This window comes from Nomascus leucogenys, chromosome 3 (genome assembly GCF_006542625.1).
Source record: "Nomascus leucogenys isolate Asia chromosome 3, Asia_NLE_v1, whole genome shotgun sequence".
Classification (NCBI taxonomy): domain Eukaryota; kingdom Metazoa; phylum Chordata; class Mammalia; order Primates; family Hylobatidae; genus Nomascus; species Nomascus leucogenys.
This window is the reverse complement of record NC_044383.1, coordinates 94,429,905-94,444,527: the sequence shown is the minus strand read 5'-3', so window position 1 is coordinate 94,444,527 and position 14,623 is coordinate 94,429,905. Positions and strand designations below refer to the sequence as shown.

At 40.9% G+C, this 14,623-nt stretch overlaps 1 protein-coding gene across 1 annotated transcript in view; it reads left to right on the top strand.

Moving 5' to 3' along the window:
- Positions 1-4,527, top strand: part of OSTM1 (osteoclastogenesis associated transmembrane protein 1) — a 31,732-nt gene extending 27,205 nt beyond the window's left edge. The window contains exon 6 of the mRNA XM_003278923.4: positions 2,496-4,527. Coding sequence (XP_003278971.2) covers positions 2,496-2,551 — 56 coding nt within the window. The 3' untranslated portion in view covers positions 2,552-4,527. The remainder of the gene's footprint in view (positions 1-2,495) is intronic.
- Positions 4,528-14,623: the final 10,096 nt, after the last annotated feature.

Sequence of the window (14,623 nt, the reverse complement as noted above, 5' to 3'; positions counted from 1 at the left end):
GTCTGGTTCCTTTCTGTTCTTCTCCGCTACCAAGCTCATTCACACTGCCCCTTTTCCAAGGCCCTTCCCTCTTTCCTTACCTGACTTCTTGCAAGCCAGGTCTTAGCTCTAAAGTTACTTGCTCAAAGAGACCTTTTATGACTCCCCAGTCTAAGAATACACCTCTCCATTTGTTCTTCTGTGCCGTCTTTCTTTAATGACACTTAATCACTTAAACTAATTTAAATTAAATAATTGGTTATTTAAATCATCTTTTTCATTTATTCTCTACTTTATTTGTTTGTCTTTCCTGCCTGGAGGGAGGAGCTAACTGCATTAGAGGTGTTGAAATTCACCGTTAGATGATCCCTGGGCTAGAATTTTAAAGGATGTGGGGATTTATCAGGTAGGGAATATAAAGGCAAGGAAGATGTAGGTATATGTACTCATTCATATTTAACTTGGCCAGTTTATTAAGTCATTTGAAATTTAGTCAGAAGCTAGATCACTTCTAGTAGTTTTTAACAAAGTAATTCTCAAAAACCCAAACTATTGATTTGGTTTGCCTTCCAAATCTACTGAAGGCTTAAGAAGTAGATTTTAGTTTAGGCCAATGTTTTTAGTTTAAGTTTTCCCTTTATTTTAAGCTGAAGCAGTACACTCGTCCAGGAAGTCATGTTGTGATTTTCCACTTACAGTTGACAGAAACCAGAGACAGGCCGGGCGTGGTGGCTCATGCCTGTAATTCCAGCACTTTGGGAGGCTGAGGCGGGTGGATCATGAGGTCAGGAGATCGAGACCATCCTGGCTAACACAGTGAAACCCCGTCTCTACTAAAAATACAAAAAATTAGCTGGGCGTGGTGGCAGGTGCCTGTAGTCCCAGCTACTTGGGAGGCTGAGGCAGGAGAATCGCTTGAACCCGGGAGGCAGAGGTTGCAGTGAGCCGAGATCGCGCCACTGCACTCCAGCCTGGGCGACAGAACAAGACTCCGTCTCAAAAAAAAAAAAAAAAAAAAAAAGAAACCAGAGACACTGGTAGGCCGGGCGCGGTGGCTCACACCTTTAATCCCAGCACTTTGGGAGGCCAAGGCAGGCGGATCACGAGGTCAGGAGGTCAAGACCATCCTGGCTAACATGATGAAATCCTGTCTCTACTAAAAATACAAAAAAAAAAAAAAATTAGCTGGGCATAGTGGTGGGTGCCTGTAGTCCCAGCTACTTGGGAGGCTAAGGCAGGAGAATGGTGTGAACCCAGGAGGCAGAGCTTGCAGTGAGCCAAGATCGAGCCATTGCACTCCAGCCTGGGCGACAAAGCTGAGAGTCCCTCTCAAAAAAAAAAAAATAAAATAAAATAAAATAAAATAAAAAAACAGAAACACTGGTTCTCATCCTTGGCTACACATCAGAATTATCTGCAGAGCTTTAAAAAAAAGTACAGGTACTAGGGTCCCATCGCAGAGCTTCTAAATCATAACCCCTACCCAAGTTTTGTGAAGCTCTGAAGTAGGGAGACTCTTAGTTACTCAGTATAAAATACTCTCACTATGGGCATGATCGTTTTTCATTTCTAGAACATGAGAAACATTCATGTTTAACTATAAGTACAAAACATACTACCAAGCCAAATAGCCATGACTTGTTTTATTAACCCTAATGACTCAGTCCCATTAGCATCAAATCAGAATTGATGGTAACGTATTTTGTTAGCAGCCATATGTGTTTGTGTGTGTATACAACATAAAACTCACTTTTCTTTGAGGGTCATTAAAAATTTTTTTTTTACAATACAGAGTTCTATAATAATATACAACTCACTTTTCTTTGAGGGTCATTAAAATGTTGGTTTTTTTTTTTTCCCATTACAGAGTTCTTTCACTGAATTTTTTTTCATCTGAAAATAGAAGCAGTTTTCTTTCTTGCTTTCCAATATGTATACCTTTCCTTTTCTTTCTCTTACCTTGTTGCACTGGTGATAAACTAGTGGCATGATGTCAAGCAAGACCAGGTATTTTCGTCTTATTCCAGATCTTAGGGGGAAAAATCATTCAGTCTTTCACAGTTAAGCATAATGATTGCTATAGAATCTTTATACATGCTCTTTATCAGGTTGGAGAAGTTTTCACTGAATTCTTTTAAGAGAAATTCAGATTTGGATTTTTAACTTAGACTTTTAGATGTATAATTTTATTATTCTACCATATAGCACTTTCATTGTCTAAGTACATTTATTTCACCTACATTACATATTTAAGATTGTGATGTTCAAGAAGATATAAATTATGTTGTTTTATTTGTACTGCTTCTAACAAAGTCATGTGCAATTTCTAACAAAGTTATGTTTTTTTGAGGTTGGTAGAAAAAAGTTTTAATTAGGTTTTAATTCTTATAAGGCTGAAACTGTTAGGATTCAAACATAGAATTAATAGACAAATACTATAGCTTACATAAAAATAGTAAATAATCATGTTTGATAATTAAATTAAAATTAAAATATAATTCTTTTGATTTATCTAGCCAAACGTCTCAAGTCCAGTACCAGTTTTGCAAACATTCAGGAAAATTCAAACTGAGACCTACGAAATGGAGAATTGACATATCACGTGAATGAATGGTGGAAGACACAACTTGGTTTCAGAAACAAGATAAACTGTGATTTGACAAGTCAAGTTCTTAAGAAATACAAGGACTTCAGATCCATTTTTAAATAAGAATTTTCCATTTTTCTTTCCTTTTCCACTTCTTTCTAACAGATTTGGATATTTTTAATTTCCAGGCATAGCAATGTTATCTATTTTAATGTGTATTTGTCACAATAACAGAAGATGCAAGAACAATCATTATTTTATTTTATAGGCATTTTATTACTATTCTAGACTTCTGGTATCTTATTAACATAAGTATCTCAAGTAGAAAAGTTTTTGAAAACTAACATTTAAAAATTAATCAGTTACAGCAAAGACTTTGAAAAAGAAATGTACTTGTCAGGAAGTAGCAGGCCCAAAGATTAATTACCCCCCCATTGCAGTATTATTGTTATATATATAGTTAATATGTTGTACATCACAATAATATATAATTCAGTCTCTAGTTTCCCTAGAGTCATTTTTGAAACCACTGATTCCAAACCTCCCTAACAGTTTTTAAAAGTAGTAAGCCACATTACATTTATCTTTGTAAAAAGATTTATGGTAACTGGTTTCTTACTTGACTTTTATAAATAGTATTTTACATCTTATTTTTGCCTTTATTTCATAAGTAATTTAAAAATCACTGGATTGCTTTATTATATTCAGGGCAATATGGATTATTTTTATACCAAGGATTTGCATCGTGAATTACATTAAGTTATTTGGCAATTTATAATTTATTACTACTTTAAATCAAATGTAGCATTATCACACTGTATTTAAATTGTCATTTTTTAAAGGAATATTTTCCTCTTAAGATATATAGAGGATTTTGGAGAAGAGAGAAAGGAGGGGTAAAACCAGCTTAAGGTTCAGCGAGCAGAAAGGGACCTGAGAGGATGCTCACTGTAAGACTGTTGGACAGTGGTGTGTATTGAGGGGATGAATCAGAACGATAGTCTCATGCAGAAAGTAGTGAGATTAAGATCATCCTTATTTTTTCTAAATTATTTCAATCAGATGAAAGTGATACAATTGAAATGAAATCACATATTTCATGTTCATAAATTCTATTTTGGTATGTTTGTATTAGCCTTTAAAAAAAAACACTTCGTTTCAGAATTGTTCACAATTTTATTTCTTAGGTTTTTAGAGTTCAGGATTTCATTTATTAATTTCTTCTTGCTTTTTTGGTGGAAATAGGCTTTGTTGTAAACATTAAGAATATAAAATCTCTATATAGAAACAAGAGTTTTGTTAAATAATAAGAGAATTTGAATCCCTTCCTATACTATAAAATGCTCTATAGGGAGACAAAGTGTTTCTTTTTTCTTTTATGTTTACTGTATATGTGGAGTGAAATATAAGGCTCTTGGATGTATAATATACTCAAAAGCTGTTACACTTTCTCTGATCTGCTGTGATCCACTGAAAATGTGCTGGGGTTTGTTCTGCTGTCACTGTTCATGCTGCTGGAACTTAGCACTGTCTTGATTTGAAGCATATGATTGAGAGCCATTTGAAGCAATCTTCATTAATGCAGATAAAACAAGTTTACGTGTGCAGAGTTAGAAAATGACATGTTCAATTCTGTAACTGGTGACTTTTTGAGCACCTTTCAGTATTATGTATTTGTAAAAACCATTGGTTTTGGATATAAACCTAATAAGCACTTTAAAAAGGAAAAGGCAGCCTTTACTATTTTTTCTGGTTGAGTCATTGCTCTTTAGACCTAGCATCAGCAATAGATTTCAAAGATAAGTATTAAGCGCTACCCTAAAGTGTAAATTTTTCATTTTGTCATATTGAAAAATTATTGGCATAGTACTGAATGCTGAGACACAGCTTATATGTATTCGCAAGAATATCTTTAAGTGTTTTTTTGACACGTTAAAATAAAGGAAATAAGGAAATTGTAAGCTTTATTTCGATTTTTAAATACATTTTTAAAATTTCAGATGTAATTTAATATCACATTTGTTTTTCAGGTATCGAGTTCAGATGCCTACTTTTATGAGTACCATCAGCTAGACACAGGGTCTCATACCTGTATTTGCAGCACTTTGGGAGGCTGAAGCAGATCGCTTGAGCTTATGAGTTCGAGACCAGCCTGGGCAACATGGTGAAACCCTGTCTCTGCAAAAAATACAAAAATTAGCTGGGTATGGTGGTGAGTGCCTGTAGTCCCAGCTACTTGGGAGGCTGAGATGGGAGGATGTCTTGAGCCCGGGAGGCGGAGGTTGCAATGAGCCGAGATTGTACCATTGTGCTCCAACCTGGGTGACAGAGCCAGACCTTGTCTCAAAAAAAAAAAAAGTACCATCTATCTTAAATTTTGCTGCAAATAAAAATGTACTTTGGATTATTTATTTATTGTTAAACTTAAGAGATAGAAATAACATCAGATACATTTTTTCTTCTTTTTTGATAATTAATTTTTTTTTTTTTTTGTAGAGACAGTGTCTCACTATGTTGCCCAAGCTGGTCTTGAACTCCTGAGTTCAAGTGATCTTCCTGCCTCAGCCTCCCAAAGTGCTGGGATTACAAACATAAGCACCACACCTGGCTGAACGTCAGATATTTTAAAGTGTAGCCCAGAGTCTAGTTGGTAAATGTTACTTATATTGGGACTAGTATTTTTTAATGTTTCTGGGATATGCTCCCTATAAAATGAAATGTTTTCCTGGAACAATGCTAATTAGGATTGCATTCCTGGCCAAAGACATGACATCAAATAAGTAATAGACATCACCAGCAATGAATTTTGAAAAGCAAAAAATACTGTTAACCTATATAACCATTTAAAATTTTAAAAATTATGTTCCAAATACCTCTATTTTCTGAGCTAGAAGGAACCTTAGAGGCCATCTGATCATAGAGTCCCAGAGCTGGATGGATCCCTAGAGACTACCTAATCTGACTTTCTGTCCATTGCATGGATTCCTCTAAAAAGTGTGTCACTTATTTCCCTACTTTATTAACTAAATAAGCAGAACATCATAGAGCTCTTTATTTATAACAGTCGTTCTTTGATAGTCAACTCTTTTTTTTTTTTTTTTATTTGAGATGGAGTCTCGCTCTGTCGCCCAGGCTGGAGTGCAGTGGCGCAATCTTGGCTCGCTGCAAGCTCCGCCTCCCGGGTTCCCGCCATTCTCCTGCCTCAGCCTCTCCAAGTAGCTGGGACTACAGGCGCCCGCCACCACGCCCGGCTAATTTTTTGTATTTTTAGTAGAGACGGGGTTTCACCGTGGTCTCGATCTCCTGACCTCGTGATCCGCCCGCCTCGGCCTCCCAAAGTGCTGGGATTACAAGCGTGAGCCACCGCGCCCGGCCAATAGTCAACTCTTAAATGGAGACTTGAGGTGCTTAAATATTGTACTACTGTGCTTATCTTGTAAAGATTTCATAAAATGATAGTATTGGTTATTTTAAAAAGGCTTTGGCTTATGCGGAATTACATGTAGCACCAAAATGTTACAACTCTACTAAATTTCCTTGTTCTAAACTATTATATTAGGTATAATAAATATTAGTCATACATGTAACATGTTTAATGACCAATAACTTTCTTTGTCTCCTTGGAATTAAAGAGGGCTTTTAAAAGATAATTTGACTGATCCATGCTTCTTGTAGTGTGGAGCTTTGCAATAATGATTTTTTAAATATGTTTTTCTTGTGATAAACAGGTATTTTTTAAAGTCTGCTTGGTGTGGTGACTCAGACCTGTAATCCCAGCACTTTGGAAGGCTGAGGTGGGAGGATCACTTGAGCCCATGAGTTTGACACCAGCCTGGGCAATATAGTGAGACCTTGTCTATACAAGAAATTAAAAAACTAGCTGAGCATCATGGTGTGTACCTGTAGTCCCAGCTACTCAAGAGGCTGAGGTGGGAGGATCGCTTGAGTTTAGGAGGCAGAGGTTGCAGTGAGCCAAGATTGTGCCACTGTACTCCAGCCTGAGTGACAAAACAAGACCCTGTCTCAAAAAAAAAAAAAAAAAATCCATCTCAGTACCCCAATGCAATCAAAAGATTTCAGAGTTTTAAAATGAATGATGCTGGGTGCAGTGACTCCTGCCTGTAATCCCAACACTTTGGGAGGCTGAGGCAGGGTGATTGCTTGAGGCCAGGAGTTCAAGATCAGCATGGGCAACAAAATGAGACCCCCATCTCATATTTTTAATATTAAAAAGTAAAAGGAATGATAGGTTCATTTTAGCTAGAAATTGTGGTAATTCCTCCATTGTCTTAAATGCTCAGGATTATGTCAAAGATTTGCCCAATAGCATTGGAAGTGGCAAATAATTCAATTGTAATTTCTCAGATAATTGTATACAACTAGAGTATAGATAGGCAGAATTGAAAATTATTTGTTGCTTGTCCTGTTTTGACTTCTGAAACAGAAGAGTGATCACACAAAGGTAGGAGAAGGGCTGGGTGCAGTAGGTCACGCCTGTAATCCCAACACTTTGGGAGGCTGAGGCTGGTGGATACATTTGAGACCAGCTTGGCCAACATGGTGAAACCCCATCTCTACTAAAAATTAGCCGGGCATGGTGGTGCATGCCTGTAATCCCAGCTACTCGGGAGGCTGAGGCAGGAGAATCACAGGAGGCAGAGTTTGCAATGAGCCGAGATCGCACCACTGCATTCCAGCAAAAAATAAAAAGAAGGTAGGAGAAGGCTACTGTCACTGTATTGGGTATCTTTAGAGGTAGGGGCCCACAGCAGAAAGCCTTGCAGCCATCCCTCTTTCCAGAGGCGATCAGCTATTTCTTCCTTTTCCTCTCTCTCCTACTAGTACCTCATTTTCTACATTGATTTGTAGTGCTATTGCCAGTAACATAATAGAAGCTGAGATACCAAGGGCTTGCTTGGCCTTGGCTTTTTGAAAGCCTCTTTATATCTTGGCTGTCCTCCATTAAATAAGGCACAATGTTTATTTGTATAACCCAGGAACTCTGAGCAGTCAAAATCCAACACCCACCCACCTCCCTCCCCACCCCATGCTCATGTTCCCTCTTGCTGCTTTTTTCTTACTGTGGTGCAGGCAAACAACTAGCATAAGGATAGCATAAAGAAGGTAAGTAAGCAAGTAGAATCTCTAGATGGAATTTCCACTACCCCCAATCGTGGCTCCGTCTTGTGATTCCTGAATGTATATGAGGGAACTAGAGGTAGCAGTCTATATGGAAAAGGGAAGTTGGGGGTCACTTGTCTTCAAGAGTGTATGCATAGAAATTGTAAAATTAGGCCGAGCGTGGTGGCTCACACCTGTAATCCCAGCACTTTGGGAGGCCGAGGCAGGTGGATCACAAGGTTGGGAGATCGAGACCATCCTGGCTAACACGGTGAAACCCTGTCTCTACTAAAAAATACAAAAAAATTAGCCGGGTGTGGTGATGGGCACCTGTAGTCTCAGCTACTTGGAAGGCTGAGGCAGGAGAATGGTGTGAACCCAGGAGGCGGAGCTTGCCGTGAGCTGAGATCGCGCCACTGCACTCCAGCCTGGGCAACAGAGCAAGACTCTGTCTCAAAAAAAAAAGTAAAATTAGATTGTATATTTTTAAGCTTTTGGGAAATGATGGAGGTTATGGAAAGGATTGAAGTTCTGCTTGACCTTGCACTACTCGGCACATTTGGCCCACCATCCATTCAGGACTTACCCCTTGCTTCAACCCAATATCTCAAATAGGAGCACATGGGTGTTTAGCTGCTTCAGTTCCTCCTGGGTCTGTGACCTCTGCATCAGCAGATTATCTGTTCACCTTCTTCCTGTCTCCTGATATCACAATAGATGAAATCATAGGAACTATCCTTTGTAGTTTGGCTCTTGTCACAATCTGTACCATTCATTCTGTGACTTTGAGACACTGGGGAATAGGTGCTTAGGTGGACACTGCAGTTATGCAATTTTGCTTGTAACCAACTCCACTGTGCTGAAAGTGATTTGGAGAATGTAGTCTTGGCCGGGCGCAGTGGCTTACGCTTGTAATCCCAGCACTTTGGGAGGCCGACGCGTGCAGATCACGAGGTCAGGAGATCAAGACCACGGTGAAACCCCGTCTCTACTAAAAATACAAAAAAATTAGCCGGGCGTGGTGGCGGGCGGCTGTAGTCCCAGCTACTCGGAGAGGCTGAGGCAGGAGAATGGCGTGAACCCGGGAGGCGGAGCTTGCAGTGAGCCGAGATTGCGCCACTGCACTCCAGCCTGGGCGACAGAGCGAGACTCCGTCTCAAAAAAAAAAAAAAGAAAGAAAGAAACAACTTGCCATAAAGGAAAAGGCAAGGACTTTGAAATCAGACCTGGGGCTTTCCCCCTACTTGGATAAGTAATTTGGTTCTCTGAGCCTCGGTTTCTACACCTGTGAAATAGGAGTTCATAATACTTGCCTCAAAAGAAAAAAATGTACGCAAATTCAGTACACAAAAAGCCTACAGCACAATACCCAACCTGGAGTATTTCATGCTGCTCAGTAAGTACTTGTCCATCTGTTTCCTTATGGGCTACACTGCACAAATTGGCTATGCAATTTGGCACTTGTTTATGCACCCGCTCATGCTTTTACCAACTTCTTTATTGTTCTTTATTGTGTGTGATTGTTATTCCTCCTCTCCAGACTACATTGTAATCTCTTCCAATTCAAGGACTCTATCTCCTTTGTCCTTTGTATCCCTAGTTCAATGAATGGTTTTTGAAGTTAGAGTAGCACTTGTTTGAAAAAAGATAAAATACATTCCTGAACTACACTGTATGATGTTAGAAGGTGTCTTTGTAGCAGGTCTACAGAAAAGAATGTTTGAGACCTTGAAGAAAAGTCCTTCAGCTGCCCGTGAAAAGTATAAATGGTAGAAACATAACTATTTAGTGGAAAGTGAGAAGCACTGCTTTGCCACTCATGAACCCCTCCTGTTAAAGCACAGAAGATTCCAGGCTGGAGCCAGTGCTGAGTATCATTAATTACTGCCCTTAAAACTAGCATCTCAAGTCATATATAATACCTTTTCTGGGCAAGAGTCCCATCTCCTTAATCTCTGCTAAATGAGTGTTTATTAGGTCTGGCTGTTGAAAAATACCAAGTTAAATCAGACAGTTAAAAAAAATCAACATGATGCCCATAACTGGTTTAATTTATCTTCCCTCTTCAGTAATCCCACACATTACCTACTTATTTGCTGTAATGAACATGCCATTCAGCTAAAATAAGATTAACTGCTTAAACCATGGTATTACAGGCAGAGAACTTTAATGCCGCTTTGTGTTTCATTGTAAGGGTTCAGCAGTTAAACGATATGGTGTTGTCGTTTCTTCCTTTGTAATCAAGATGGTTTCACTTAGGATTAGTGCTCCCCAGCTGATTCTCCTGATGGAACATTTGAAGCAGCAAATTTATATGTCTAAGTTACAGCCTAGCAGCAATAACAACCTTCTGAATCAAACCTGTTGGCCTCATCAGCACTCAAATTGCACTGCTCTTTGTGAAGCCCCGTCTGCTCTAATGGTGATGGAAATCTCGCCTGCCATGCAGACCAGGGATGGAAAATTGAAAGGGGACTTGGGCATGCATCTGGAAAATAGCACTGTGATGCCCCAGGTGGGATCAGCATTCAGAAAATTAACCCACATTCCCCCATGTGAATGAGCATTTGCTTGTTCTCTGCATCAAAGTCAAATCCCACTTCTTCAATGGTGCTTTCTGGACTGTTCCAGCCCCACTCATCTCTTTTCTTTGAACTCATTATAATTATACATCTCCCTACATTACTTAAGCCCAATTATCTATTGATTTATGCAAATCATATCATTATTTCCTCCGAGCTAACACTGTCTCTTCACTTAGACTGCAAGCTCTTATAAGTCAGGGACTAATAAATAACTGCGTGGTCCTGGGCCTATAGGAAGGGCCCATAGGAAGCTCCTTGACTGAGGGAAATACCCTCTATGCACTGTGACCAATATTAAGATTCTGCCTGGATAGTCCAGAGTGGGGAAGCAGCTTCAACTGAGTGTGCTTGAGCCCCTCTCCTCATCCTCCCTTCTCTTTCATGGAGCATGTTTTATTTTGTGGCTCATCACATCTGGTACCACAGAGTCAATATGAAGACCAACAGATGTGTCCATCAATTTGTTCAATTATCGACTCAGTAAATATTTATCGCTGGGCCTTATGCCTACAATCCTAGCACTTTGGGAGGTGGAAGGATCACTTGAGCCCAGAAATTAGAGACCAGCCTGGGCAACAGAGCAAGACCCTACCTCTACCAAAAAACAAAAAAAATAGCCAGGTGTGGTGGTGCACATCTGGAGTCCCAGCTACTCTGGAGGCTGAGATGGGAGGATCACTTGAGCCCAGGAATTTGAGGTTGCAATGAGTTATGATCACATCACTGCACTCCAGCTTGGGTGACAGAGTGAGGTGCTTAATACTTAGTAATTTATTTTAATTTAACTTAATTTTAATTTTATTTATTTTTTTGAGACAGAGTCCCACTCTGTCACCCTCTGTCACGCCCTGTCACAGGCTGCAGTGCAGTGGCGCGATCTTGGCTTACTGCAAGCTCCACCTCCCAGGTTCACTCGGTTCTCCTGCCTCAGCCTCCCATGTAGCTGGGACTACAGGCGCCTGCCACCACGCCCGGCTAATTTTTTTTGTATTTTTATTAGAGATGGGGTTTCACTGTGTTGGTAAGGATGGTCTTGATCTCCTGACCTTGTGATCTGCCTGCCTTGGCCTCCCAAAGTGCTGGGATTACAGGCGTGAGCCACCACGCCTGGCCTTTAACTTAACTTTAATGTTTAAATTAATAATTTAAAATTAAATTATTATTTACCAAGCACCTACTGTGTGGCAGGTCTTGTTTCTCAGGAATCTGAGAACTGAGAAACTCTTTGATGGTATTTTGGCAGAAATGGCAGAAAGTTTGAAAGAGCTAGAAGAAAACTCATTTCTTCTTATACACTACACTTCAAACCCAACTTTGAAGCAGGAGCAAACTTCTGCAGCACTTCCTTTTCCTGTGTGTTTATTCACCACTCCTCCCCATACTCTTCTCTCCTTCTGCTTAAATTGCCATGAGGATGAAACTGCTCCTTCCCTGCCTTCCTGGTTGTGATAATAGCAGGCTATTGAATTTTCCGGTGTGAAATTGGTTTGCTCAGGTCGCCACTAGGCAGGCTGCACTTGCTAGGTTGGATGGGTTCCAGGTATGCTGCTGTGGGTGGGGTTTAGGTTGAGTCAGGATTCCTTCATTGGGTGGGAAAAGGGTGAGGAGGGAAGGAGGATATTAGGTTGGTTTTACCCTCTCTGCCTAGGGGATTACATTAACTATTTAGCAAAACATGGAGACCTTCCTTGGTTTCCCCGCTCATTGACCACGTCTTAACCCTTGCAGGATAGAGCCAGAGCCTCAAATGCCTGTGGTTTGATCTCAGCCTGGGTCTGGGGGCAATGGAGCAGCTGCCCTCCAAGCCAGACCTCCTGGGAACCCCTCTGGGAAACTGTCTTCACAGCTATGAATCCAATAGTGATGCTCCCTAATCGCTTGCTTCCTTCATATTCCTGCTAAAAATAGGGACACACTGGAAGAATAGACTGTTGAAAGGGAATATTAATCATCGTTTATTCCAGGTCTCCTTATTTCTCAAGTGTAGAAATTACAACTTAGTCACACTAGCTTATGCAAGCAGATGGCACATTTGTGGCAGAGCCAGGACTATACGCAGGTCCTGACTCCCAGGCTGGAGCTCTCTCATATGCCATGGCGTTTCTCATGATTCCCTTCTCCATCACTCTGTTCCCAGGCTTCCTCTACTGCTTCTCAGTCTATTCCTTTTCCCTTGGCTGACTACACTTACTGTTTCTTTTCCTCTTAGAATTTCAAAAGCAGAAACTACTAGCATAAGAAGGAAAATAAAGAATGAAAATGAGCAAAACTAGTTTCCCCAACATTCTCCTAAACACCTTTGATTTATCCATAGTTTGCTAATAAAACTTCCTTAGATCATATCTGCTTAAGCATTCATTCTATTGAATTTACTGTGGACTCATGGAAGTTTCTTAAGACTATTCCTAATAGGAAGAGCATGTTACTTTTTTTTTTTTTTTTGATGGAGTTTTGCTCTGTCACCCAGGCTGGACTGCAGTGGCACGATCTTGGCTCACTGCAACCTCTGCCTCCCAGGCTCCAGCAATTCTTCCGGCTCAACCTCCTGAGTAGCTGGGATTACAGGCATACGCCACCACACCCGGCTAATTTTTGTATTTTTAGTAGAGACGGGGTTTCTCCATGTTGGCCACGCTGGTCTCAAACTCCTGACCTCAGGTAATCTGCCTGCCTCAGCCTCCCAAAGTGCTGGGATTACAGGTGTGAGCCACTGTGCCCAGCCCCCGCTTTTTTTTTTTTTTAAAGTTCAGACTTGTTTTGATTACAAGTGACAGAAACCCAACTCAAAACTCAAACTAGCTTAAGCATAAAAGAAGATTTACTGGATCACATAACTGGGAAGTCCAGAAATTGATCTCGCTTCTAGTTTGACCAGACTCAAGAGCTCGAAGGAAGTCACCATCTTCACTCTCCACCCACTTGTCTATGTTGTCTTTGTTCTTCTTGTTGTGGGGGGAAAAAAGAGGCTGCGGCATCCCCATTCACATATTTCTGAAAGTAAGGCCCCTTCTCCTTCAGCTCCAAATGGAAAAGTCACCAAAAAAGGCATTGATTGGCTTAGATTGAGGCACATGGCCACCAATAGATCAATCACACTGCCCAAGAGAATGAGGCACTATGATGGGCTGGGTTTGAGGTACTATTCTTGGTTGCACCTACCACTGTCACAGACACACCCCGCTGTGGTCAGAGGGACAGAGTCCTGCAATTGGCAGCCTCATCAATATCATGTAGAGTAGCAGAGGAGCAGTTCCTCACAAAAGGAAATTCAGAAAAGACAACATTGGCCGATTCCTACTTGAAACATCCTTCCACTGTGTCCCCCGAAGACAATCGGTTTTTGGTTCCTTTGGAGTAGATGTCTATCTGGAGCTTTCCCATTGACCTTGTGTATCTCACCTGTCATCACCACTGACAGGGACCATGGCAGTATCTGCTCACTGGTGTCATCTGCATTCTCTCCCTTTCCCATATATTTAATACTCTACCAGGTTAATATTCTTAGACTACATATCTGATCTTATGTGCTCATCTACTCGAAAATCTTTAATTAAATCTTTAAGATTTTAAATATCACATAAATCCAGTCGTGTGATTTATGGAGGTTGCCACAAGGCAACAGAATGGTCTTGTCAGTCAACTGCCATGGCTACTAGCTAAATCCATGCCCTGTGGCATGAGGCACCCAAAGTCTGGCTCCAGGAAGCCACTATTTCCCTTAGGACTAAAGGAGCAAGGGGAGAGAAAAGTGGTGACATGGGCCATCTGATGGGAGTGATAGGTGCGGAGCATGACAGCTACCAACAGACACAGCTCCTAAGCAAAGGCATAGAGAATAAAGCCTGACCCCTCTCTCCTCTTGCCCTCTGATCTGAAGGGGTTGGTTCAGTCTCCTTGGGCACAGAGCAGGGCGAGGAAGGATGAAAAATGAAGCCAGGAGGCAAGCAGAGAAATTATAACCTGTGCAGTTGTCTCAGAGCTACACAACAGCTCTGTAATCCAGCCACTGCTCCAACTTGTACAGCAAATGGAACCATGCAGTGGCTCATGCCTATAATCCCAGCACTTTGGGAGGCCGAGGCAGGTGGATCACTTGAGGTCAGGCGTTCAAGGCCAACCTGGCCATGGTGAAACCCTGTCTCTACTAAAAATACAAAAATTAGCCAGGCATGATGCTGCACGCCTGTAATCCCAGCTACTCAGGAGGCTGAGGCAGGAGAATCACTTGAACCCAGGAGGCAGAGGTTGCAGTGAGCCAAGTTCATGCCACTGCACTCCAACTGGAGTGACAGAGCCAGACTCTGTCTAAACAAACAAACAAAACTAGCCAGCCATGGTGACATATGCCAGC